This window comes from Bos indicus, chromosome 9, assembly GCF_029378745.1.
Source record: "Bos indicus isolate NIAB-ARS_2022 breed Sahiwal x Tharparkar chromosome 9, NIAB-ARS_B.indTharparkar_mat_pri_1.0, whole genome shotgun sequence".
In the NCBI taxonomy this organism is placed as follows: domain Eukaryota; kingdom Metazoa; phylum Chordata; class Mammalia; order Artiodactyla; family Bovidae; genus Bos; species Bos indicus.
In genome coordinates this window covers 8830787-8858684 of record NC_091768.1, presented here as the reverse complement: position 1 = coordinate 8858684, position 27898 = coordinate 8830787, and the positions used below count along the sequence as shown (strand labels likewise).

Below are 27898 nucleotides of genomic sequence, written 5' to 3'. Positions count from 1 at the left end.
TTTCATGCACAGATGGGCACAATAAAGGACACAAATGGTATGGACCTAACAGAAGCAGAAGATATTAAGAAGAGGTGGCAAGAATACACAGAAGAACTTTACAGAAGAGATCTCAGTGATCCAGATAACCATTATGGTGTGATCACTCACCTAGGGCCAAACATCCTACAAATGCAAAGTCAAGACGGCCTTAGGAAGCATCACTACAAACAAAGCTAGTGAAAGTGATGGAATTCCAGGTGAGCTATTTCAGATCCTAGAAGATGATGTTGTTAAAGTGTTGCACTCAATATGTCAGCAAATTTAGAAACTCAGCAGTGACCTTAGGACTGGAAAAGGTCAGTTTTCATTCCAATACCAAAGAAAGGCAGTGCTAAAGAATGTTCAAACTACCGCACAATTGCACTCATGTTATATGCTAACAAAGTTATGCTCAAACTTCTCCAAGCGAGGCTTCAGCACTATGTGAACTGAGAACTTCCAGATGTTCAAGCTGGATTTAGAAAAGGCAGAGAAACCAGAGTTAAATTGCCAACATCTGTTGGATCATAGAAAAAACAACAGAATTCCAGAAAAACTAATTCTGCTACATTGACTATACCAAAGCCTTTGACTGTGTGGATCGCAATAAAGTGTGGAAAATTCTTCAAGAGATGGGAATACCAGACCACCTAACCTGCCTCATGAGAAATCTACATGCAGACCAAGAAGGAACAGTTAGAACTGGACATGGAACAACAGATTGGTTCAAAATTGGGAAAGGAGTACGTTAAGGCTGTGTATTGTCACCCTGCATATTTAACTTCTATGCAGAGTACATCATGCAAAATGCCAGGCTTAATGAAGCTCAAGCTGGAGTTAAGATTGCTGGGAGAAATATCAATAGCCTTAGATAAGCAGATGACACCACCCTTATGGCAGAAAGCAAAGAGGAATTAAAGAGCCTCTTGATGAAGGTGAAAGAGGAGGGTGAAAAAGCTGGCTTAAAACTCAGTGTTCAGAAAACTAAGATCATGGCATCCAGTCCCATCACTTCATGGCAAATAGATGGGGAAACAATGGAAACAGCGAGAGACTTTATTTTCTTGGGCTTCCAAATCACTGTGGATGGTGACTGCAACCATGAAATTAAAAAACTCTTGCTCCTTGGAAGAACAGCTATGACCAACCTAGATCGCATATTAAAAAGCAGAGACATTACTTTGCCAGCAAAGGTCTATTTAGTCAAAGCTATGGTTTTTCCAGTAGTCATGTATGAGTGTGAGAACTGGACCATAAAGAAGGCTGAGCGCTGAAGAATTGACACTTTTGAACTGTAGTATTGGAAAAAACTCCCAACAATTGTGGTGTTCAGAGTCGCTTGGACTGCAAGGGGATCAAATCAGTCAATCCTAAAGGAGATTAGTCCTGAAAATTCATTGGAGGGACTGATGCTGAAGCTGGAGCTCCAATACTTTGGTCACCTGATGTGAAGAACTGATTCATTGGAAAAGACCCTGATGCTGGGAAAGACAGAAAGCAGGAGGAAAAGGGGACGATAGAGGATGAGATTGGATGGCATCACTGACTCAATGGACATGAGTTTGAGGAACTCCAAGAAATGGTGAAGGACAGGGCGCCCTGGCGTGCGGCAGTCCTTGGGGTTGCAAAGATTTGCACACCACTGTTACTGAACAACAATAACAGATTTTGGTCTCTTTATTCCATTGAGTGATCAGGCAACAATACCTCCCATTTTAGCTGGAGGGCCTGGTGTTTATTAGAGGACTGCTGACTATCAGGGGAAATATGTTTAGAACCTGGACTAGGCTGCCCATCACGATGCTCCCGTGTTCAGGGGCACAGACTAATTGAGCTTCATCTACTGACCACTCTCAGGACCACCACGGACGTGATGGCTCAGGGGTGAATGTTTGGGTTACCCCATTTCTCCTGCAACATTCTATGCTGCTGTGAACAGGTTGGAAATAAATGGCTGGAATGGTTTTTCAGTCTCACTTAAAATAAGACTGGAGGCAGGTACCCGGGCTGGTGTAGCAGCATTATGCAAGGCCTCCGCTCACTTCCCTCTGCTCTCCGTCCTTAGTACCTGTTTTCCACCTTAAGGCTACCACAGAGTCCAGAGACGTGGCTGGAGTCTAAGCTGTCATGTGTACAATTCAGGCAGAATGTCGAAGGAAGAGAGAGAGACAAAAAGGAGAGTGAGCTGAAAGGAAAATGGGTGTTGTGTGTGCAGCTGGCAGTCTTGACCCCAGATTGCTTCAGCTGGGCCAGTGGGATAATTTTAGAAGGCTTTTAGAGTTCCCAGAATATCTTAATACTTTGACCCTCTAAAATAAAAAGCTTTGTAATGATCAATTATACTATTACAATATTGACTGAGCTATTCTGTGTTTCAGATTTCTCATTGGTAGTTAGGAGGAATAAAGAATGTCTAGAAGTTCCGAAGCCTGATTTGTCCAAGTTAATTCTTATGTGAGTTATAGTTTAGAAATGCAGTTTTCAAAAGATACATTGTTGGCTTTGTGTGTATTTAAAAAATCATAAGAATTATCATGTATTTTTTGCCACAATTTTTGTCTGGCTTTTTAAGAGTTGATGGCTTTCTGTTCACTTGTTCTTGCTAGTTTTGTTTTAAAAAAAATAACTTGTTTTATGAGTTTAATTTCTGCCAATTTCTGTAGATGTGAGGTTTAAAATTTCTTTTTTAGTGTGTTTTTTTTTTTTTAATTTTAGTGGGACTATTAAACCAAAAAGTCTGTTTATCTTTTACTTGTTAGTAGCAATCTTTTAACAAAAACTGTTACAAGTAAAATGTATTTTATAAAGATATCAGGATTTGAGAGTGTCATTCCTGTTGGAGTTAAGAATAATTTTCCTTTGAAAATAGCTATCAGTTTGAAGTATAACTTAATTAAAAGAATCAGTTACTCTGTTTCATGATAGCATTTTTTTCATTTACAGATATATAGTACCAACTTGGCATTAGAACTGATCTGAAACACATGAAAATGTTAATGTATTTTTAGTTTCCTTCTTTACAGTTTAACATTTACATGCTGAAGGAAGAAATCTTTTTGAAGGACACTGAAAAAGAGCAGTCTGATTACAAGCAAATGGCTGAGGATGTGGTGTCAGGGCAGCCTTGCACAGACCAGTATCCCAGAGTCTCTTCAGAACTGTGTTTCTTCCCTACTTTCTTCCTCAGGTGTCAGTTCCTAGAAACTTTTTCTGGATATTCTTACCAGCAACATATGAGATTTTTGGTTGCTGTACATCCTCATGTCTCTTTATAGTCAGTAATTGCCCCCAAATACTTTTTTGACTTGGGTCATAATAAGCCAGTTTTGCTAGTTCTGGAACTTCTTTAAGATGTACTGCTGCTGCTGCTGCTAAGTCGCTTCAGTCGTGTCCGACTCTGTGCGACCCCATAGACGGCAGCCCACCAGGCACCTCCGTCCCTGGGATTCCCCGGGGCAAGAACACTGGAGTGGGTTGCCATTTCCTTCTCCAATGCATGAAAGTGAAAAGTGAAAGTGAAGTCGCTCAGTTGTGCCCGACTCTTAGCGACCCCATGGACTGCAGCCTTCCAGGCTCCTCCGTCCATGGGATTCTCCAGGCAAAAGTACTGGAGTGGGGTGCCATTGCCTTCTCCTTAAGATATACTAGAAGGTACTAGAAGGTGTAGGCTTCCCTGTGGCTCAGCTGGTAAAGAATCCGCCTGCAATGTGGGAGACCTGGGTTTAATCCCTGGGTTGGGAAGATCCCCTGGAGAAGGGAAAGGCTACCTACTCCAGTATTCTGGCCTGGAGAATTCCATGGACTATATCCATGGGGTCACAGAGTTGGACGCAACTGCGTGGCTTTCAGAAGGTGTACATCTTCCAGTGTCTGTGCTTTTATTCAGCCTAAGGTCTGTGAGGTCCATCCTTCTCACAGGTATTCATAGTTTTTTCTTTTTTATTGCCATTTGTATGACTGTACCACTCAGCTTATCTGTTCACCTGCGGATGGACATTTAGGTCATTTCCAGGTTTTGATCACTGTTAATAATATTGCTGTCAACTTTCTCGTTGTGAATCAGACTCGATAGTTTCCCTCTCACATATCTTCAGGGGGACCTGCTTATGTGGCTGACCCTTGACCAATACCTGGAAACCTGGCCTTTGGCTGTCACCTGATAGTACTAATTGATTAGTGGATATGTACCACTGAATACAGAATCGTGCAGTCCAGCTTGTTTAGATTGTTTGTGCATGTGACTTGTGGTACAGCTGCTGTCCTTTTTGGAGTCTGTACTTTTGGTAATCTTAACTGGTCACTCAGGCAGTTGTGCCTGCATTATAAATCACCGATAAGAACCCTGGACTCTGCCCCTCAGGTAGGCTTGTCTGGACGGAAAGACTTTGCATGTGTCACTGCACTTCATTGCTGGTGGAGTGGGACCGTCTGGTTATATGGTAGGTAGGTGTGAACTTGGTGAGAGACTGCTAGACAGTTCTCCACAGGGTTGTGCTGGTTATAGTCCCTCTTGAAAAGCATGGGAAAGTATGTTATTCTGCATTCCTGTCAATACTTGGTACTGATGGCTTAATTTTAGCCATTCTGGGGTCTGTAGCCTCTCATGGGCTTAGTTTGCATCTTCCTAATGACTAGTAATTATGAAAGTAAAGAAAGTGAAGTTGCTCAGTCGTGTCTGACTCTTTGTGACCCCATGGACTGTAGCCCACTAGGCTCCTCCATCGATGGGATTTTCCAGGCAAGAATACTGGAGTGGGTTGCCATTGCCTTCTCCAGGAGATCTTCCTGACCCAGGGATTGAACCCAGGTCTCCCGCATTGTAGACAGAAGCTTTACCATCTGAGCCACCAGGGAATAATGATGAGCACCTTGATAATCATGCTTATTGGGAATGCTCATGAAATAGTCACTGGGCTCTGTGGCTGTTAAGGCCAAGGCCACCAAGCAGTAGACACATGGATATGCTGAGGCTGAAGCCAGACCTTACTGCATCTGTCAGTTTATCAAGCGTGGCATATGGCTCTCAGCCCAATAAATGCTGTTATAATTTAGGCTTTTTTCTAGTCTTAACAAATTATTTGATTATTTCAGTCCTAATACTGGTATAGTGCTTAGGGTGATTTATAGTACTTTCCCTTTTATGTTTAATTTTTTGAAGCTTTTTGTTGTTCAGTTGGTCAGTTCTGTCTGACTCTTTGCCACCCTGTGGACAGCAGCACGCCAGGCTTCCCTGTCCTTCACCATCTCCAGGAGCTTACTCAAACTCATGTCCATTGAGTTGGTGATGCCATCTAACCGTCTCATCCTCTGTTGTCCCCTTCTCCTCCTGCAGTCTTTTCCTAGCATCAGGATCTTTTCCAGTGAGTTGGCTCTTTGCATCAGGTGATCAAATATTGGAGCTTCAACATCAGTCCTTCCAGTGAATATTCAGAACTGATTTCCTTTAGGATTGACTGGTTTGATCTCCTTGCAGTCCGCCGGACTCTCAAGAGTCTTCTCCAACACCACAGTTCAAAAGTATCAGTTCTTCAGAGCTCAGCCTTCTTTATGGTCCAACCAGTATTTTGGTACTCTTTTGAATACTTGTTTATTTCCACTGGCTCTTAGATTTGGAATAAAAATGTAAATTCTGGCTACTCTCTGGTTTATAGTAGAAACATCAGTATTCATTACCCTTAAATATTTATTGTTATTTTTAATTTCTTACAATATTGATAGGCTGCATAGATTTTACAAAGTATCTGTAGTGCCAAAATTCAGTATGCTGACAGTCATGTTGTGATTGGGCAGTATAAATTAACTCTGACCTTTTTATCAGTTATTTAGAGTCTGGTTTGTTCTGAGTTTTTTTTTCTTAACTATGTTGCATTTAGTGGGGGCTGTTTCATAAGTGACTTCCAGAAAAATGAAACAGTGCTAGCTAGTATTTAGATCATGTTTAAAAATTCTGTAATTTATGCATTCTTCCCAAGAGAATGAGTAATTTAGCTTTATTATACATTATTAACAATACTTTTAATTTGTTAGTAATTAAAAGTAGCTATTTTAATTTGTTAGTAATTTAAGTATTATATATTAATAACCTTTAATAATACTTTTTTGGATAAAGGAGTATAATGATTCTCATCTTGTGGTTCCTTTATATAATTGCATAGTCACTATTTCCCTTGATATAGTGTATGAAAATAAATGTAAATACACAGATTTCTTAGGTTTCTTGAGTCTGAAAAATTGTTTATGTTATTTTTATTTTAAATAAAAATAGCTGTTGAAATGTCAAGTTCTATGTTGAATTAAAAACAATACTTTGACTACTGGTTGAAAGTATCTCAAATCTAATGTTATTTTAAAGCAGATAAATAGAAATTCATATCAGTTAACTTTGAATCTGATTTTACTGTTTCTTACATTTTCTGTATCCTGACTTTTTTTTATAAGATCAGTTTCATAGCATTGTATGTTTTAAACTCTGTTGCTCAGTCTCTGGGTCATGTCTGACTCGTCGTGACACCATGGACTGCAGCATGCCAGGCTTCCCTGTTCTTTGTCATCTGGAGTTTGCTCAGATTCGTGCTCATTGAATGGATGGTACCATATAACCATCTCCTCCTGTGCCCCTCTATTCTCCTTTTAGACATAGATTGGGGAAATTATTTGTAACAAGGATCGTATCAGTTACAGCTGTTTCTTTAACTTGAGTGACTGGCAAATGTGTCAGCTGTACTCAGTATTAAGTTGTAAAGAATATAAAAGTTAAAGTTTATTTACATAAGATCGTTCACAGAAAGTTTTTAGTACTATAGTAAGACCTAAGATGTTAGAGGGCACAGTTTATTGAAACATTTAGTATCATAATTGTTGCTAAAAATTGCCTCAAAGTTAACTTGAATTATGATTTGCTATGTGATAATAATGGTGTTGACTTCTTGAAACAGGGTTCAGAAAAGGTTGATTTGGATATTACACATACATATCAAGTTGCAGGTCTAGGAATCAGATAGGGGAGTGAATTTGGGGTGTGTGTACCTATATGTTTTAAACGTTTGTTAAGTTGGTGTGTTTTTATTATCTCTCATCTCATTCTTTCTGCAGCCTTATATTCTGTTATATTATTCTGTGTGTTCTTCTGGATCCCTTTTGTCTACTTCTACTATGAAGAAAAGGATGATGATGATACTGGTAAATGCACTGTAAGTAGCTTTATTTTAGAGGTCTCAATTTAGGGGAGAAGGGATTATTTCTTCCTGTTTTCAAATAATGTGACTTTTGATTTTATTCTTGAGCAGTGTTGTTTAATAGAAATATAATGTAATCCACATGTGAATTTAAAATTTTCTAGTAGTCATAATAAAATAAGTAGAAAGAACAATTAAAATTATTTTTCATGACACATTGTATTTAATATTATATGTTCGAAATATTATTTCAGATAGTCAAAAACGTTATTAATGAGACATTACTTTTTTTCACATTCTGTGCAAGTTAGAGTGCATTTTACACCTGCAGCATACCCCAGCTCAAACTAACTATATTCCAGCACCCAGGAGTCACAGGGTACTTGTGACTGTTGTTCTCGAGTTCGGCAGCTGGGTCAGCAAACTTATTTCTGTGTAAGGCCAGTATACAGTGAGCATGATGTGAGGTAGGAGGGGCTGTTTGTGGCCCACAGGATGCAGTTTGCTGACCCCTGTTCTGGGACGGAAAGGGGGACTCTCAGGTTGTCCTTACTAATTCCCGTAGTAATACGGATACGGAAACCTGGTCAGTAGAGCACATATGCGTGTCCAGACCTGCAGACCAAGGTCACTGAAGTCTTGGTATAAAACTCTTCACTGAAACATTAGCAGGTAGAATTCAGGAGTATCTTAGAAGCACGTTAATATAGTATATAACTGAGTTGGGCCAGTCTCTGGAATGCATTGGTGGTTTAGAACCAGCACTTCTATTAATATATGGTAATTTAATAGGTCCTAGAAGAAATTGTATGTTGAAAGGTATTTGCCAAAATTGAATACTTTATTTCTAATTTAAGAGAAAAACAGCATAAAAAGAATAAATTTATTTTGTTTTTTTATTGAGTTACAGGAATTTGTTTTATAACATGTTTTTGGTTTGTAACATTTAAATACATATGCACATATATATATATATACATATATTCACTCAAAAGCCAGCATTAGGCATAGCTGTGCTTATTAAAACTTTACAGCATCTGCATTAAGATCATTAGCAAAGTACATCAGCAATATTTTAAATGATTCCAGAGTGGTAGTCAGTGCAGTTTGTTAGAGGGAAAAGTGTTTAAATATACATAAAGAAAGTTGAACTATTATCTGCGGATACTGTGTGATTCTGTATTTGAAAACCCAGGGTGTGTAAGGTAGAATGGCTAGTCACAGAGTTGCTGTTGAAAATGGGATGAGCAGGTGCTTCCTATCTTCACTGCTTCTCAAGTGCATCTTCCCCATCCCCTATGGTTGACCCTCCTTAACTTTACCTTAGGTGTTTTCCTAAAGACTGTCTCAACTCCTTTGTGAACAAGAATTTATCATATGAAACATAAAGTTATATTTTAAAAGGTGATTATTTTAAAGATTTCATTAGGGCGAGAGACAAGTCATGTTTTGTTTTCTCACTGATGTAGCTTTTCCTTTGAGATTAACTTTTCTTTCCATGTATTTAGAGTGTCTAGTTTGTGTTTTTGTTAAACTTTGTCTTACATTATGCGTACCAAGGAAAGCACAGGCTTTAAAGAACTGAGTTCTTGGTTTCAGGTCCTTGTTTAATCCCCTGGCACCTATATGACATATGGTAAATTAATTAACCTCTGGGCCACAGTTTCCTTATCTCTGAAGCAGGGATGGAATGCCTATCTCAGGGGTGTTGTAAGTTTGAAATGAGTTTAATATATGTAAAGTTCTTAGAAACAGTCCTGGCATGGTATGTGCTTTATATGTGTGTATGCATATTTATAAAATAAATTTTTATAAGTATATGTTTTATATATTATATATATCCAAACATATATAATTTAAATATTATAATTGTTGTTTAATTATTACTTAACCCATTTTGATAAATTGAGGTATGGGCATTGTAGATTTAGATTGCTCCCTATTTTGAGGAATATTATAAAAATATTCTGGTATTTATTAAAGTAAACTAATTACTGTTACGTCTCCCACAAAGAATTCATTGTATTTTAGGTGTACTGCCTTTTCATGAGATCTAATCATTGAAAAGATTTTAAAAATCTAGTATAGTATGAAAGATACTTAAGATATGTTATATACATTGTTTTTCAATAAAGAGGAACTTTGCACAGTTGGTATATCGAACATGAAAGTACTGTTACACTGTAGCAAGAATACTTTATATTTTAAAAGTTTTACTAAATGGAATGTTTTTTCTCCTTTGACATCTAGCAAGTTAAAATGGCACTCAAGTATACTTTGGGATTTGTTGTGATTTGTGCACTTCTTCTTTTAGTTGGGTAAGTTTCGATTTTTCTTTTCCTGAAAATGGAAACAGCATTATTTTAATGATAATGATAATAGTAATAAGGGCTCATTAATAAAAACCCAAGAGAGAAAATCAAGAAAATTTTAAAAGAACAGACTACCAACAATCAATAACCACTACATTGTTCTATCTAGATATTTTTAATGTGTTCAAATATATGCAGAAAGCCCCTTCTCCCATATACCCTCCGTGTTGTAATTTTACACAGATGTGATTACTTTTTATGTGATTTTTGATAATCACTGGTTGATACATTGCAGGCATCTCTTCAGGATAGATGCATCATTGTGTGTATTGCATTCCCTTCTTAGGTTGTAACAATTTATTTGGCTGGTCTTGTGATGGCTACTTGGACATTTATGATGTTTGTGGTTTTTCTGTTTTTGTAAACAACACTGATGAAAAATCCTTGTCTGTACCTCTTTTCAGATTTGATGCATCAGTCTTTAAAACTTTGAATTAATCTTTGTCAACAAGTTTTTTCTTTCTCTGTCTCTCTTCTTTTATTCTTCCTGCTTCCCTCCTTCAGTCTCTCTTTCCCTCCCTTTTTTGGCTGTGCTGGGCAGCTTGTGGCATTTTAGTACCTTGATCAGGGATCGAACCCAGGCCCTCAGCAGTGAGAGCATGGAATACTAGTCATTGGACCACTGGGGAATTTCTAATGAATTTGTTCTTAATTCTTTTTCCATACGTTTTTATAAACTTATAACAGTAAGTTTTTGTGTATTTATTAATACATTAAAAAATTTCATTTTGGAAAACATTTGTCCCTGTTAATAGAAGACATTTATCATTGTTAAAATAGATCCTGATTTTTTTTTTTCCCAGCAGCATTCTTAAGCTTCTTCATTTATTCAACTTTAAACACTTAACAGTCTTTCCTGGTGGCTCAGACGGTGAAGAATCTCCCTGCAATGTGGGAGACCCTGGTTCGAATCCTGGGTTGGGAAGATCCTGTGGAGAAGGGAATGGCAACCCACTCCAGTATCCTTGCCTGGAGAATCCCATGAACAGAGGAGACTGGTGGGCTACAGTATATGGGGTTGCAAAGAGTTGGACATGACTGAGCGACTAACACATACACACAAACACCTAGGTGTGCCAAAGAACATGTGCATGTACATGGAACACTATTAGGCTAAAAAAGAAGGCCTACCTCTCCAGGTCAAGTTGTGGGCGTGATCACAATGATCAGCATGATTCCAAGTACAGCCAGAACCAAGCAAACAGAAAGGTTTCAGAGATGATAAATGGGCTTTAAAAATTAAAGTGAGACAGCATAGGACCTCAGTTCCTGAAGACCAATGAATTATAAAAAGCATGCATTTGCTGTAGAAGCAGTAATGAAATAATTTCTGTGAGGGAAATTATTTTAAGATCCCCAGGATAAACAGTGAGTTAGGAGTCAATTTAAAAATCCTTAGAACCGAAGATTTCAAACTTCTGTCTTTTTGTGCCTGTGTGCTGCCCAACTCATACCCAAAAAGGAACAAGAATCAGATTCCTACCAACTTAAGACTCCTAAGACGTGTCATTTGTCATGTTGGTTTCTGCAGAAGCTGTATCTTGTGAAGTAGTCTTTAAAAAAATGAAAGAAAACCAAAGAGTACCATGAGAAGCCACATTCTCCTTCCCACTGTAATTTTGCTTTGGTTTGCTCTCTAAAGATTTAACAAAAATCAAAATCATTGGTCTCAGATTCCTGAATTAATGTGACCTCACTCCATGGCTGATGTGGCCAAGGTAGATGCTTTTGTACAATTAGAACAGAAGGACTTTATATCAGTAGGACTTTAGGGCTCTGGCTCCACTGTGTTTACTATAAGCTACACGGATGACAGGGTGGAGGTCAGAGAAAGAGGTGAAAACGTCCGTCACAGGGTCACATGACAGGTAGCAGGACCCTAGGTAGACTTGAAGGAACCAGTTCCATTCTGGCAGGGGAAACCCACAAAAACAAGTTTCACACTTGCAAAATTATCACTCTGAATTCAGGAATAAGAGGCACTGGGTTGTAGATACAATTCCATCTGTAGATACTAACTTTAAATTTAGAGAAGAAAAACACTTAATGAATTAATATTATGGGTTGGGCTTTCTTAAGTGATTCTTAAATCCAGCTGTGATACAATTAACAGCTGTGATAAGAAGTCTACCATAGCTCTGGCTCAGAGGTGGTCTTTAGTTTCACAGAGTCCGTCTACAGAAAGTCATGTAGCTGTCTGTCACTGCTAAATCTGTTGTTTGCAGAAGCCCCAGAACTCTATTTGCTGAGTAGAGTCCTCACCATTTAAGCTCTTCCTACATACAGGTCGTGCATCATGCAGTTCTAACCACAACACAATATAACTGCTGTCAAAGTAGTGGTTTCCGGGCAACTGTTGGATTTCCTGGTCACCTGTGTAATCCTCTCTGCATACTGGACACTGAGCCCTTACCAACTTGTTCCTGAGTTATTGTCACTGTTGGAAGAGATGTGACCTTTTCCATGTCAGCTGGGGGAGGCCCTGTATTTTCCAGTTGTTGAGAGGATGTGTTCTGGTGGTATTGTTATTTATTTTAGCTCTTAAATATATTTTTAAAGTTGTTTTTGGCTTTTTAAATCAAGCCAGATCTAGTTAAGTGAATTTGCTTTGTCAGTGTGGGGGGTCCCTTATCTGTAAATCTAAATTACCTAGAATAGAGATCAGCAAACTTTTCTTAAAGAGTAGATAGTATTTCAGGTTAGTGGACCAAGTAGTCCATGTAGCAGTACTCAGTTCTCCTCCTGTAGCTCTACAGTAAGTCACAGACAGTGCATAAACCAAAGGGCATGACTGAGTGCCAGTGAAACTGTATTTACACACATGAGCCCTCAGTAGTTGGCTAGCTCCTTATTTCGAACATGACTGAGAACCGTCAGTGAAATCAAATCTTCATGGTAGCCAGGATATCTTTCCTGCACAAAACAGATTCTGAAGTTTCTTCTGCAATTTATTGGTTCTTTGCAGGGGGTTAGGAGAGCAGAGCAGAGAAAGAAAGGAAAGACTAGGCCGTGTTGGGGGTGTGACCCTGTGAGAAGGCAGGATGAGGAGACCCTTGGAGGAGGTAGGGAGCCCAGCTGTGTGCGTGTGTGAGGGGAGGGCAGTGCAGTGTTCTCCACCCAGAGGAAAGGTTGGTGAGCCTGGGGTGGGAGTGCCTCTGGTGCCTTCAGGACCAAGCGAGGGCACCGGGGGGGGGGGGGGGGGGGGGGCTGGAGTGGAGGGGCTGGACCCAGCCACGGTGCAGGAAGAGGGGGTGCTTGGAGCTGCCTGAGTAGGGCCTGGGGGCATTGGCAGCATTCTGACATTGATCCTCAGGGAGCGGGGAGTTGTTGAGGGCATTTGCTCATGGAGTGACGTGATCTGACATTTCACAGAGATTCCTGGATGGTGTATTGAGAGTTGACTTTGTGGTGGTCAGGCTAGAAACTTGAGGTCTGTTAGGAGCTCTTGCAGTCACCCAGACCAGACAGTATGGTCACAGCAGTGAGGAGATCCTGCCTGTGGTTTGGAGAAAGAGCTGGCAGGGGTTTCTCACAAGGCAGGCGCAGAGGGTATGAGACGAGAAGGAAAGGAAGATAGATGCGCCTGGACTTAGCCCAACTGCAGACTTCAAGGAGCACTCCTCTCACCTCTGAAATCAATCGCAAGCTGTTTCAGGGTTCCTAAAACCACCCTCAGCTTTGGTAATTCTCTAGAAGGATTCACAGAACTCACTGAAAGCAATTATAATCCATGGCTACCAAGGGCTCCCCTGGTGGCTCAGAATGTGAAGTGACTCCCTGCAATGCAGGAGACCCAGATTCGCTCCGTGGGTTGGGAAGATCCCCTGGAGAAGGAAATGACACCCCACTCCAGTAATCTTACCTGGGAAATCCCATGTATGGAGGAGCCTGGTAGGCTACAGTCCATGGGGTCACAAAGAGTCAGACACGACTGAGTGACTTCACTTCACTTACCATTTATTACAGGTAAAGAAGACAGATTAAAATCAGCCTCTTGAGAGATGCATAGGACAGAGTCTGGGAAGATTCCAGATGTGAGGTGACTGTTGTCCTCTGGATACATTACCCTCTGGCTTCCATGTGTGACAACACGTGTGGAGTACAGATTCCCTGCCATCCCAAACTAGAGGGTTGCCTGGAAACCTTTCCTAAACTGAAATGGCCTAAAGGGAAGGAACAATTTCCTGAGGACCCACCTTGCTCACAGAGGCACAAAATAAACCAGATAGAGCACAGATGCGCACAGACCCAGGTCAGGGTGGTGGTGGCTGGATGCTGAGACGCTGAGTGTGGTTCCCAGGGAAGAACTGGATGGTGTCACGCTCTGCTCAGGGTGCGCACTGCCTCTGTAAACTGACTCCAAAACCAACTCTGATATTGTCTTTGCCTTTTGCCTTTCTTCATAAAAGTGACCGTTTTCTTTTCAGATTTCTTTCACCTAGTGAAAATAGGTACTAATATAATTCTTTCAGAAAAATGAAATGGCATAAAGTGAACTTTCAAAATGCTGGGGGGCTACTTGTATTTCCCACAAGGGAAGCTCACGTGGCGTTTCTGTTGCAGCACGTCTGCGGGACTGATGGCCTGTAATTGCCTGCATGGCCATCTCACCTCCATGCTGAATTGCAGGATGGTCTTTCTGGCCTATCACGTGAGGCTGGGTATGGCCAGCCCCTGTCCTGAAAACAGATGCCCAATCAGATATGACCTGGATGACATGCCAGAATCATGGGCAAAATTCAGACTTCGCTTGGGTAAGGCCAGGTTCTTTACTCCACGGGAAGGGCGACTCTGTCCTCCACAGGCAGATCTACTAGACCATTTAAGCATGACCTGAATCAAATCCCTTATGATTATATAGTGGAAGTGACAAATAGATTCAAGGGATTAGATCTGATAAACAGAGTTCCTGAAGAACTATGGATGGAGGTTCGTGACACTGTACAGGAGACGGTGATCAAGACCATCCCCAAGAAAAAGAAATGCAAAAAGGCAAAATGGTGGTCTGGGGAGGCCTTACAAATAGCTGTGAAAAGAGGAGAAGCAAAAAGCAAAGGAGAAAAGGAAAGATATACACATCTCAATGCAGAGTTCCAAAGAATAGTAAAGAGAGATAAGAAAGCCTTCCTCAGCGATCAGTGCAAAGAAATAGAGGAAAACAACAGAATGGGAAAGACCAGAGATTTCTTCAAGAAAGTTAGAGATACCAAGGGAACATTTCATGCAAAGATGAGCTCAATAAAGGACAGAAACAGTATGGACCTAACAGAAGCAGAAGATATTAAGAAGAGGTGGCGGGAATACAGAGTACTATACAAAAAAGATCTTCATGACCAAGATAATCATAATGGTGTGATCACTCACCTAGAGCCTGACATCCTGGAATGTGAAGTCAAGTGGGCCTTAGAAAGCATCACTAGGAACAAAGCTAGTGGAGGTGATGGAATTCCAGTTGAGCTATTTCAAATCCTGAATGATGATGCTGTGAAAATGCTGCACTCAACATGCCAACAAATTTGGAAAACTCAGCAGTGGCCACAGGCCTGGAAAAGGTCAGTTTTCATTCCTATCCCAAAGAAAGGCAATGCCAAAGAATGTTCAAACTACCACACAGTTGCACTCATCTCACATGCTAGTAAAGTAATGCTCAAAATTCTCCAAGCAAGGCTTCAACAGTATGTGAACCAAGAACTTCCAGATGTTCAAGCTTAGATTTAGAAAAGGCAGAGGAACCGAGATCAAATTGCCAACATCTGTTGGATCATTGAAAACACAAGAGAATTCCAGAAAAACATCTACTGCTTTATTGACTACGCTAAAGCCTTTGACTGTGCGAATCACAACAAACTATGGAAAATTCTGAAAGAGATGGGACTACCAGACCACCTTACCTGACTCTTGAGAAATCTGTATTCAGGTCAAGAAGCAACAGTTGGAACCGGACATGGAACTGATTCCAGTTAGGAAAAGGAGCACATCAAGGCTGTATATTGTCATCATGGTTATTTAACTTATATGCAGAGTATGTCATGTGAAATGCCAGACTGGATGAAGCACAAGCTGAAATTAAGATTGCACAGAGAAGTATCAATAACCTCACATGTGCAGATGACACCATCCTTATGGCAGAAAGTGAAGAGGAACTGAAGAGCCTCTTGATGAAAGTCAAAGAGGAGAGTGAAAAAGCTGGCTTAAAACTCAACATTCAGAAAACTAAGATCATGGCATCTGGTCCCATCACTTCATGGCAAATAGATGGGGAAACAGTGGAAACAGTGGCTGACTTTGTTTTTCCACTATCACTGAAGATGGTGACTACAGTCATGACATTAAAAGACTCTTGCTTCTTAAAAGAAAAGCTATGACCAACCTAGACAGCATATTAAAAACCAGAGACATTGCTTTCCCAACAAAGGTCCATCTAGTCAAAGCTGTGGTTTTTCCAGTAGTCACGTATGAATGTAAGAGTTGGACCGTAAAGAAAACTGATAGCCAAAGAACTGATGCTTTTGAACTGTGGTGTTGGAGAAGACTCTTGAGAGTCCCTTGGACTGCAAGGAGATCAAACCAGTCAGTCCTAAGGGAAGTCAACCCTGAATATTCATTGGAAGGACTGATGCTGAAGCTGAATCTCCGGTACTTGGGCCACCTGCTGCAAAGAACTGTCTTCATTGAAAAAGACCCTGATGCTAGGAAAGATTGAGGGCAGGAGGAGGAGGGAACGACAGTGGAGACAGTGGATGAGGTGGTAGGATGGCATCACCGACTCGATGGACTTGAGTTTGAGCAAGCTCTGGGTGTTGGAGCTAGACAGCGAAGCATGGTGTGCTGCAGTCCTTGGGGTCGCAAAGAGTCAGACAGGACAACCTCTCAACTGAACTGACCGAACGTCCCCACAGGCCCTGTATCCACATACCATCCTGTTGGCGACTGAGGCTTCAACATCGATTTTGTGGGGACAAATTCAGTCTATAGCACTCTGTTCTTTGCCTCCCCCAAAATCCATGTTCTTCTCATATGCAAAATGCACTTACCTCATCCCAGCAAGGCCCAAAAGTCTTAACCCAGCATGGAATCTGAGTCTTGGGTCTTTCTGAATGTCATCTAGATCAGGTGTGGGTGAGATCTGAAGACTCCTCCTGGTCGGAACCCTTGCCCAGCAGTGAACCTGTGCAACAGGACAGGTCATGTGCTTCCAGACACAGTGGTGGGACAGGCACAGGACAGGTACTTCCATCCTAAAGAGAGACATCAGACAGGAAATGTGAATGTGCCAAACCAGTTCAGAGCAAGGCAGAGTCCCTTAGATCTTAAGGCTCAGGAATAATCATCTTCTTTGATGGGGGCTTTGCCCTCCAGGCCCACCGAGGGGTGGGTCACTGCCCTGGCCCTCCGCAGCCCTGCCCTGCGCCACCCCCTGATTCTGGGTGTTGGTCCTGCCCCCTTGACTCTGCATCAGCTCCCTGGCAGCTAAACTGAGCAGAGGACCCTGTCTTCTGAAATTGAGGAGGAAGCAGCTTTGCCCTCTTGTCTAGTAGGAGCGGCAGCCCTGATGATAACTGAAGTGCCTTTGGGGTCTTTCTTGAAGGATGAAAGCACATTCTCTGCTAAATAACTCTGTGACCCCATCCTGACAAATCTCGAGTCTCAGTGCCTTCCCTTATTGTGTCTCATCTGTGCTCCCTTACCTTAGTTCAGGTTGACTGTGTCTCTGCTGGTGTCACCCTGTCTCTTCCTGTCTTCTGTGACACAGCTGATTAAATCGATGGTTTCCACCCATACTAATCTCCTTGACAAGTGATTGTTCAGCCAAGCTCTTAGAACGTGCGTGCTCACTGTTTTCAAAAGGCTGGTTCCTTTTTGCTTATCTCTCTCTCTTGCATTTTACTATAAATGGTATGGAGAAACCAACTTGCTCCTTCCAGCACTTTGCTTAGAATTTTCCTCAGCTAAATATCCAGTCTTATCTCTTACGAGTAGTTCTGCCTTCCATAAAGCACTATAAAACTATTCAGTCAAGCTCTTCGTCACTTTCTAATAGTGATCTCCTTTCTTTCAGTTTCCATTAACATATTCTTCATTTCTAGCTGAGATTTCCTCAGAATGACCTTTTGTGTCCATATTTCTAACAGCATTCTCACAGCTTGTATGTCTTCTCTAAGATGATAGAGGCTTTCTCTAAAACACTCTTTTCTTCCTGAGTTCTCACCAGAATTGCCTTTAACATCCACATTTTTATCAGTAGTCTGTTCAAGGCAGTTTGGACTTTCTCTGGCATGCAACCTCCCATGTCTTTAGGTCTTTCCCTGTCACTGAGCTCCAAAGTCACATGTACATGTTCAGGTATTTGTTACAAAGTAGAAACCTGCTTCACAGTGCCAAAATCTGTATTAGTCTACTTGGGCTAGGAATAATGTAAATACGTGCTCAGTTGTGTCCAACTCTTTTCAATCCCATGGACTATATAGCCCACCAGGCTCCTCTGTCCATGGAATTTTCCAGCCAAGAATACTGAAGTGGGCTGCCATGTCCTTCTCCAGGGGATTTTCCTGACCCAGAGTCTGAACCCATGTCTTCTACATCTCCTGCTTTAGCAGGTGGATTGTTTACCACTTAGCCACCTACTTGAGCTGTCTTAACAGAATACCACAGGCTTGCTAGCTTCCACAGTGGACACTTACTTCTTACAGTTCTGGAGGCTGAGAGTCTAAAATTAAAGTGTCAGCAGGTTTGGTGTCTGGTGGGAGCTCTCTCCTTGGCTTGCAGATGGCCGCCTTCTCACTGTGTCTTCCTACGGCTTTTCCTCTCTGCTGGCCACCAGTGAGCTCTGGTGTCTGTTCCTCTCCCTAAAAGTCAGTCCCATCAGGTCAGAGAGTCACCCTTGGGACCCTGTATCCAGGTACCATTCACATGGGGACTTAGCACCTCAACATAGTAATTTGAGGCGGAGGGGACACACTTGAGTCTATTCCATATGATGACTGAGAAACTGAAGTTAGCATGGAATAGTTAAAGAATGATATAAAAAGTGGAATGTGAATTTAAATCCTCCCTCCCCCAGTTGTTGTTGTTGTCCAGTCTCCAGTCGTGTCTGACTCCGACCCCGTAGCACGCCAGGCCTCCCCGTCCCTCACCATTTCCTGAAGTTTGCCCAAGTTCATGTCCATTGCATGATGCCATCCAGCCATCTCATCCTCTGATGCCCTCTTCTCCTTCTGCCCTCAAATTTTTCTCAGCATCAGGGCCTTTTCCAATGAATTGGCTGTTCCATAAGGTGACCAAAATACTGGAGCTTCAGCTTCAGCATCAGTCCTTCCAATGAGTATTCAGGGTTAGTTTCCCTTGAGGTTGACTGGTTTGATCTCCTTGCTGTCCAAGGTACTCTCAGGAGTCTTCTCCAGCTCCACAGTTAAAAGGCATCAATTCTTTGGTGTTCTGCCTTCTTTATGGTCCAACTCTCACATCTATACATGACCACTGGGAAGACCATAGCCTTGACTATACGGACCTTTATTGGCAAAATAATGTCTCTGCTTTTCAACACACTGTCTACGTTTATCATAGCTTTCCTGCCAAGAAGCAATCATTTTCTGATTTCATGGCTGCAGTCACCATCCACTGATTTTCAAGCCCAAGAAGAGGAAATCTGTCACTACTTCAACCTTTTCCCCTTCTATTTGTCATGAAGTAATGGGGCCAGATGCCATGATCTTAGTTTTTTTTAATATTTAGTTTTTAAGCTGGCTCTTTCACTCTCCTCCTTCACCCTCATCAAGATGTTCTTTAGTTCCTCTTTGCTTTCTGCCATTAGAGTGGTATCATCCACATATCTGAGGTTGTTGATGTTCTCCTGCCTATCTTGATTCCCACTTATGACTCATCCAGCCTGGCATCTCTTGTGATGTGCTCAGCATCTAGGTTAAATAAACAGGGTGACAGCCGTGTGGTACTCCTTTCTCAGTCCTGAACCAATCAGTTTTTCCATTCAGGGTTCAAACTGATGCTTCTTGACCTGCATACAGATTTCTCAGGAGACAGGTAAGATGGTTTGGTATTCCCATCTGTAAGAGCTATCCACATTTTGTTATGATCCACACAGTTAAAGACTTTAGCGTAGTCAATGAAACAGAGGTAGACGTTGTTCTGGAATTCTCCTGCTTTCTTTATGATCCAGCAAATGTTGGCAATTTTAATCTCTGGTTCCTCTGCCTTTTCTAAACCCAGCTTGGATGTCTGGGAGTTCTTGGTTCATGTAATGCTGAAGCCTGGTATGCAAGATTTTAAGCATGACCTTACTAGCATGGGAGATGAGTACAATTGTCCGATGGTTAGAACATTCTTTGGTACTACCCTTCTTGGGAATTGGGATGAGGATTGACCATTTTCAGTCCTGTGACCACCACTGGGTCTTCCAGATTTGCTGACTTACTGAGTGCAGCACTTTTCAAAAGCAATTTCATCCTTTAGGGTTTTGAATAGTTCTATTGGAATTACATTGCATCCACTAGGTTTATTAACAGCAGAGTTTCCTAAGGCCCGCTTGACTTCATGCTTCCAGAATGTCTGGCTCTGGCTGACTGACCACACCATCATAGTTATCCAGTTCATTAAGATCTTTTTTGTACAGTTCTTCCATGTATTCCTTCCATCTCTTCTTGATCCTTCAGTACAAAAGAAAAAAAAAATTGTAAGATGGCATTTCAAGTGTTTGTGTTGGCAAGTGACAGACCATGAGCTTAGCCACGTAGGTGGGCTCCGGATCTTACATACAGTGTTTAAGACATTGAGTTTTATCCTGCTGAGCGATTGAAAGGCAGTGCAGGTGTGGATATACTGGTGTTTGCACCCATGAAAGCAAATATATATGAATTTTTTGCAACACTGAAGGATGCATGGAAAGGGGCATTTGGGAGTTGGTCAGTGAGACACAAACGGTGGGTAGGAAAGTCAGTCAGTTAGCTACCACTGTCGTCGTTCAGGTGGGAGGTGAGAGTCTGAACTGGAGTAGTTACGGAGAGCGGAGAGGAACAAACAGGTAGGCAATGTGGAAGATAAATGTGACTTGGTGATTGAGTGTAGGAGGTAAAAATCTTATTTTCAATTTTGCTAAATTCCTGATTTCAATTTCATATCTACTGAAATTCATTAGCCTTTCCTTTGTCCCTTCCTGAAGAGATAATCTGTATTAAGCTAATTCACTCAGATTGGGTGTTGAAGGTTTTTTCTAAGCAGTTTTTCTGTTGTTAAGAGCAGAAAGGAAATTTATAATCTTATGAGGATTTCAGTTCTTAGCTTGATGTTGTATTGTGTGTCTTTGAAAGTTGAGGTTCTCTGTATTCATTTCTTTACGTTGGGGTATAGTTGATTAACAATGATGTGTTAGTTATAGGTTTGCAGCAAAGTGATTCAACTAGTGTATACACTACTATATTTAAAATAGATAACCAACAAGGACCTACTGTAAAGCACAGCGAACTTGGCTCAACATTCCATAATAACCTAAATGGGAAAAGAGCTTGATTAAAGAATAGCTATAAACATTTTGCTGCATCCATTTTTTTTTTTTTTTTTTTGTGAGAGAGATAGACTGAGGTTAAGAAAATATCTGTAGCTTTCAACCACACAAATCTTACTACACTTTTGGTTTCTTTAGTATCATCACCATTCAGTAAATGCCTGATAGTCATATGACTATGTCAGTAAGTGCCTCCCCATCAGAGTGAACGTGTCTATGTTTTGGGCTCTTCTTACTGAAGTGGCCTCTGCATCTGTCAGGAGGCGCTTGCACGGCAGGTCTCTGTCTAGGTCTTTGTCTGCGGGGCTGGTATTTGACTGGTGAACATTGCTTGACCCCTTCTGGTTGTTAAAAGGTTGAAATGCTTCCATGTAGGTCATCAGCTACTCCTGAGTTACCCCACCCTTGGCCCAGTCAGAGGGTAAATCCCAGTTCAGCAAGGTCTTCAGAACCAAGGACAGCATATGTTGCCATGTGAATACCTTTGCCATGGGAAGTGAGTGAAAGTCTCTTAGTCATATCGTACTCTTTGCCATCCCACAGACTGTAGCCCTCCAGGCTTCTCTGTCTATGGAATTCTGGAGTGGGTAGCCAAAGCCTTTTCCAGGGGACCTTCCAACCCAGGGATCAAACCTGGGTCTCCTGCATTGCAGGCAGATTCTTTACCTTCTGAGCCACCAGGGAAGCTTGAGAATCATTGTTAAATGTTTTGAATATTATCGCCCATGACATATAGACATATTTAGTTATAACTCTTGGATTCTGCTTATGGATGTTGCTCTTAGTTTATGAGAAGATATTTTACATCTTTTTGGATTACATGGTCCTGGTGGCAAGGCGGCTGATGAACCTGTTTAGGGTTTATGCTTTAGCTGCTCGCTCTAGTTCTACCTAAGATAATAGTGCTGGAATGTTAGTGCTCTGCTGGTTGCCTCAGAGTAAGTGTCTTCCTGAAGTCATTCTGACAATAGTTTGGGCCATTTAAGATTTTTGTTTTTGAGCACTTCAAGTTTCTCTAAATATTTGAATTGTTTAAGAGCCCTGCTGCTAAGTTGCTTCAGTCATGTCCGACTCTGTGCGACCCCAGAGACGGCAGCTCACCAGGCTCCCCTGTCCCTGGGATTTTCCAGGCAAGAACGCTGGAGTGGGTTGCCATTTCCTTCTCCAGTGCATGAAAGTGAAAAGTGAAAGTGAAGTCGCTCAGTTGTGTCGGACTCCTAGCGACCCCATGGACTGCAGCCTACCAGGCTCCTCCGCCCATGGGATTTTCCAGGCAAGAGTACTGGAGTGGGATGCCATTGCCTTCTCCAAGAGCCCTATTCAGCAGCTTTAACATGAAAGTGTCAAGAGCAAGAGTTAATTACTTTCTTCTCCCACTGGACAGAACCTTTGGTTACATCAAACTGATATAGATACTGAATATTCTAAGTAGGAATGCTGTTTTTAGATATTGTAATACATATTTCTGTCTTAATAGTACTGGACATGATATTTTGTGCAATATAGAATTTTTCCCTGTATTCCAACTAACAAGTTCAAAGTATACTTTTCAAAAATATACATGTACAATTTTTTCCATATATATATATCTGAAAAAACTGCATTCAAATAAAATAAAAGAATGTTACATAGATTTTCTGGTTTGATTTATATTTTTATTCAAGTGCTAATACATAAGTTAATGTCATTATAGAAGTATATTATGCATGAGCTGTTCTTTATTTTTTGATTCCATCTTAATGGTTGTATTTAATTGTTTTTGGTTTTATAACCAGGGAAACAAACAATGAATTTTTTACATGTATTTCTCTTTCCGTGTGGATAATCACTTTTCTCTGTAAAAGTAGTGAGAAATAAGTCTCAAAGATTGAGATGAGTATAGTAAATTGATGTTAGTGCAAATAGAAATTTAGATAACCTCCTGCTGTGTCTGCTGATTCATCTTTTTATAAGGATAAAAAGTATCGGTTTTACCAAGTAAGGGCTTCCCTGATAGTTCAGTTGGTAAGGAATCCACCTGCACTGCAGGAGACCCCAGTTCGATTCCTGGGTCGGGAAGATCCACCGGAGAAGGGATAGGCTACCCACTCCAGTATTCTTGGGCTTCCCTTGTGGCTCAGCTGGTAAAGAATCCGCCTGCAAGCAGCGGTCTAAAAATTTTTTTTAATTAGAGTGATTTCTTTGTTTTACTTGCATACATTATCAGAATGACCATCTTAATATATTGTTGAACTCATTCAGTATTACCCCTTTACAAAAAGATAGATCTTACCACTTTGCTCACAATTAAGATTATGTTGGATAGGAGGTAGTATTAGGAGGTGGGGTTCACAGGCACAGTCTAAAGGGGGTGCTCAGCCTTTCAGTCTCGTTTTGTTTCTGAGCTAGATAATGAAGTGCTTTTCTTTCTTTGTCTCTTTTTTTCAGTTGTAGATTGAAAAATAAATGGAACTACTTCATTATATATACTAGATAGAATCTTGAAATACCCAGAAAAATAAAAATCACCTCTAGTTCTACAATGAGATATTTACTGTTAATTCTAGTGTATTTTCCATTCTTTTCTATGCATTTAAATATACTGAAAGCATGACTTCTATTCTGATTTAACAAGAGATTCTTAACCTTTTTGTGCTGTGGACAAAATAGCTTTAAATGCAAAAAATAAAATACATAGGATTACAAAGGAAACTAGTTATACTGAATATAGAAACTAAATCATGAAAACAAATGTGTGATATATTAAACGCATGAATGAGAAACTTCTCACACCCCTCTGTACATGGTGCAGATTGGATTTGCTAATTCTTTGAGGGGGAAAGTTGACCTTGCCTTAAAAAAACTACTAGAAATGGAGTTTCAGGTCATTTCCTTTCATTCAACCTTTTGTCTTTAAAACCATTAAGCAGAGTTACTTTCTCCTTTGTAGTGCTTTCGTTCCATTGAATCTTCCTGATAACAAAAATTCTACAGAGTGGGAAAAGGTGAAGTTCCTGTTTGAAGAACTTGGAAGTAGTCGTAAGTATTCTTTAAAAAAAAGTCCATAGTAATTCATATTTCACGATACTTGTCACTTTCTTTGAAAGGTGTCTGTTTTACACTGCTAAGAATTTACCTTCATAATTCTTTTAACTCATGGTTTAAAGGATGCTAGGTAGATGAGGAATCCATCTAGCTGTTGTACTCTCTTGACTTCTTTATGAAAGTACCATGTTGAAAAGAAAAGGTGATCTTCAAAGTATTTTAGCAGTAAAGGTTTTATAATTTCTGTGTGGTCTTTAATTCACTTAGGATATATAGAGTAATATGTTAAATATGCTAGATACTGGTTTTTATCTTTAAACTGAAAGAACTTTATATTGCTCTTTGATCCTGATTAGGTAATTTTTTGTGGAATATAAATTGGAGAGTTTTTTGGGTTTTTTTAGTGCCCTTTTTGCCATTTGCCACTTGAGGATCTTAGTTTCCCAACTAGGGATCAAACCTGTGTCCCCTGCAATGGAAGCACCCAGTCCTAGCTGCTGGACCACCAGAGAATTCCCCAATTACAGAGGTTTTATGTGGATGAAATGATACTTTATTATAAATTTACCTCACCAAAACATTTTGAAGTTCCTTTTCCAAAAGTTTTTCTTGCCTTAATCAGCATAGCCTACATTTTTAGAGGGGGAAAGAAAGCAGGTTTAGGAAGTCAGTTTAAGAAAGTTTTTTATCATTAAAAAATTAGTATTTTAGAAACTGCTATCAAATAAGAATGGGCATTTTGTTATTCAAAATTTCATGTACATTTGAACATAGCAACTATTTTCAAAGAAACCTAGAAAATTTATAAACGTGGAAAATTCTTACTGCTTTTTATATTTATTCTTTTTACGGTACTGCACATTCTTTGATCAGTACTTCTTTCTCTTTACCTAGATACAGTATTAAGTGATGATTAAACTAAGTCTTAAAATCTTTGCTGTACAACTTCTTAATTTTCTTGCTTTCCACTTAAGATTTCGTCTTGTAAATTGTGGTCCATTAACATCTTGCTGATACCAGCAAGAAGACGGTAGCAGGCCTGGCATCTAATGATACTGCATGTCAGGGTTTATGCATCTGAGCCTGTTGCTGAGAAAGAAATCGCTTCTTTTCCTGCAGTTAACTCCTTCAGGTCTCTTGAGTAACTACCCTTTTGCCCTGAACACTTTTCTCTCTAAGTTTTGCTGGTCTTTGAGCGCTAGTATAACTTGAATCCCTGGTGGCTCAGACAGTAAAGAATCTGCCTGCGATGCAGGAGACCCAGGTTCGATCCCTGGTTGGGAAGATCCCCTGGAGAAGGGAATGGCCTTCCCAATATTCTTGCCTAGAGAATTCCATGGACAGAGAAGCCCAGCAGGGTACAGTCAATGGGGTCGCAAAGAGTCGGACCCGAGTGAGTGACCAATGCATAACACACACATAACTTGAATCGGCAGTTGTATAGGTAGCATTATTGTTCTACAGGCAGCATTACTGTTGTAATGCTACCTATATAATTACTTGCTGTAATCTCTTTAGTCTTAATTAACATTTAAAAAACCTCAAATCTTAAACACTGTATTTTAGAGTACATTTTGTTTATCACTGTTAGTAATATTAATTTTTTTGATTGGCCAGGTATCTTAGCAGAACACTCCTCTTTATCAATTCTAAGGTGCATATTTTTACATGTTTTCATATCTCTGATTTTGTGATGCATTTTATAAGTGAAAATACCTTAAAGTTGCTATTAGCCAAATGCCTGGCCTCTCCTAGTTGTATGAATACTTTTTGTTGATACTTCTGCTGCTGCTGCTGCTGCTAAGTCGCTTCAGTCGTGTCCGACTCTGTGCAACACCAGAGACGGCAGCCCACCAGGCTCCTCCGTCCCTGGGATTCTCCAGGCAAGAATACTGGAGTGGGTTGCCATTTCCTTCTCCAATGCATGAAAGTGAAAAGTGAAAGTGAAGTCACTTAGTCATGCAGTCGTGTCCGACTCTTAGCAACCCCATAGGCGGCAGCCCACCAGGCTCCTCCGTCCCTGGGATTCTCCAGGCAAGAATACTGGAGTGGGGTGCCATTTCCTTCTCCAATGCATGAAAGTGAAAAGTGAAAGTGATGTCTCTCAGTCGTGTCCGACTCTTAGCAACCCCATGGACTGCAGCCCACCAGGCTCCTCCATCCATGGGATTTTCCAGGCAAGAGGACTGGAGTGGGGTGCCACTGCCTTCTCCTGTTGATACTTCTAGTAAGATCAAAAAAGTAATGGCATCAGTGTCTTTGATTTGGTAAAATGTAGTATTACAGTTTCAAAAACTGAGGCTTAAAAATCTGCCTCGCACAGTTTCTGAGCTTGTCAGTAATATGTTCTCCCTAAGTATTATATTTTAAAACTAAGATATTAGTTTTAATAAGGTAGATCATTCTAATTTTTATTATCATTTGATATTGATAAAATGAATTAATTTAATAATTATATTTGGTTCCACAGGACCTGCATTTAACCTAGGTCAATACTGGTCTAGTAAAACCTGTATTAAAAGTAGAACAATTAGTATTATTCTAATTTGAATATTAGACTAATATTTAATATTAGAATATTTAAGGATATATACATATTAATATTCTTAATATTTAAGAATATTCAAATTTGCATAGTACTTCATTGCCTTATCTGGCATGTTTATTTGAAAGTGTCACTCTCACAACCCACTCTTTGGTCTTCCGTTAAAGTGAAAGTGAAAGTGTTAGTTCTCAATTGTCTCTGATTCTGTGTGACTCCATAGACTGTAGCCCACCAGGCTTATCCACCCATGGGATTTTCCAGGCAAGAAGACTGGAGTGGGTTGCCATTTCCTTTTCCAGGTGATCTTCCTGACCCAGGGATTGAACCAGGGTCTCCTACATTGTGGGCAGACTCTTCACAGTCTGAGCCACCAGGGAAGCCTCTTCCTTTAAGAGGTTTCTTAAATATAACTTGGTAGCATAGTATTTCCAGAGAAGGCAATGGCACCCCACTCCAGTACTCTTGCCTGGAAAATCCCATGGATGGAGGAGCTTGGTAGGCTGCAGTCCATGGGGTCGGTAAGAGTTGGACACGACTGAGTGACTTCACTTTCACACTTCACTTTCATGCATTGGAGAAGGAAATGGCAACCCACTCCAGTGTTCTTGCCTGGAGAATCCCAGGGATGGGGGAGCCTGATAGGCTGCAGTCCATGGGGTTGCACAGAGTTGGACACGACTGAAATGACTTAGCAGCAGCGGCAGCAGCACAGTATTTCTGCTTTTGTATTATCTTTGAAACAATTTTCTATTTATTTGCGTTTTTTTTCCCTAAGGGAGAATGCTAGCTCCTTTCAAGTTAAAGAGGGAAATAAACTCTTTACGATTTTAGGTATAAGCTGTATTTTTCAAACTTACTTGAAAGTTAAGAACAAAGAAACTAGGAGTTTGAGATCGAGCAGAAGGGGAAGAAAGGGTCAAGGACAGTGACATTCCTATCATGTTATTTCTCAACGTCTGCCATTGAGAAAGGCCAGGGAATTTTTTGGCCAACTTTTGAGCATCTGATATTCTGCTGATTTCTTTTTAGTCTCAATAATTAGGCAGTGATTTCCTTTAATTTTAAGAGGTGTGAGGGGAAAAAAGTCTTACTCTGAAAGATCTTTAAGAATTCCATTTATGAAGAGCTATTTTAAAACTTTTCCATTTGAAGTTAGCACTTCAAGAATGGGATAATGCATATGGGGTTTATTCCTTTGGAATGTGTGAGAAACCCAATTTTTATATTTATATTGATTTGTTGAATA

At 40.5% G+C, this 27898-nt stretch overlaps 1 protein-coding gene across 1 annotated transcript in view; it reads left to right on the top strand.

The window, feature by feature from the left end:
* LMBRD1 (LMBR1 domain containing 1) overlaps window positions 1–27898 on the top strand; it is a 132657-nt gene that overhangs the window by 40195 nt on the left and 64564 nt on the right. The window contains exons 4-6 of the mRNA XM_019967016.2: window positions 7114–7211; window positions 9447–9514; window positions 24013–24101. Of these exons, the coding sequence (XP_019822575.2) occupies window positions 7114–7211; window positions 9447–9514; window positions 24013–24101 (255 nt within the window). The remainder of the gene's footprint in view (window positions 1–7113; window positions 7212–9446; window positions 9515–24012; window positions 24102–27898) is intronic.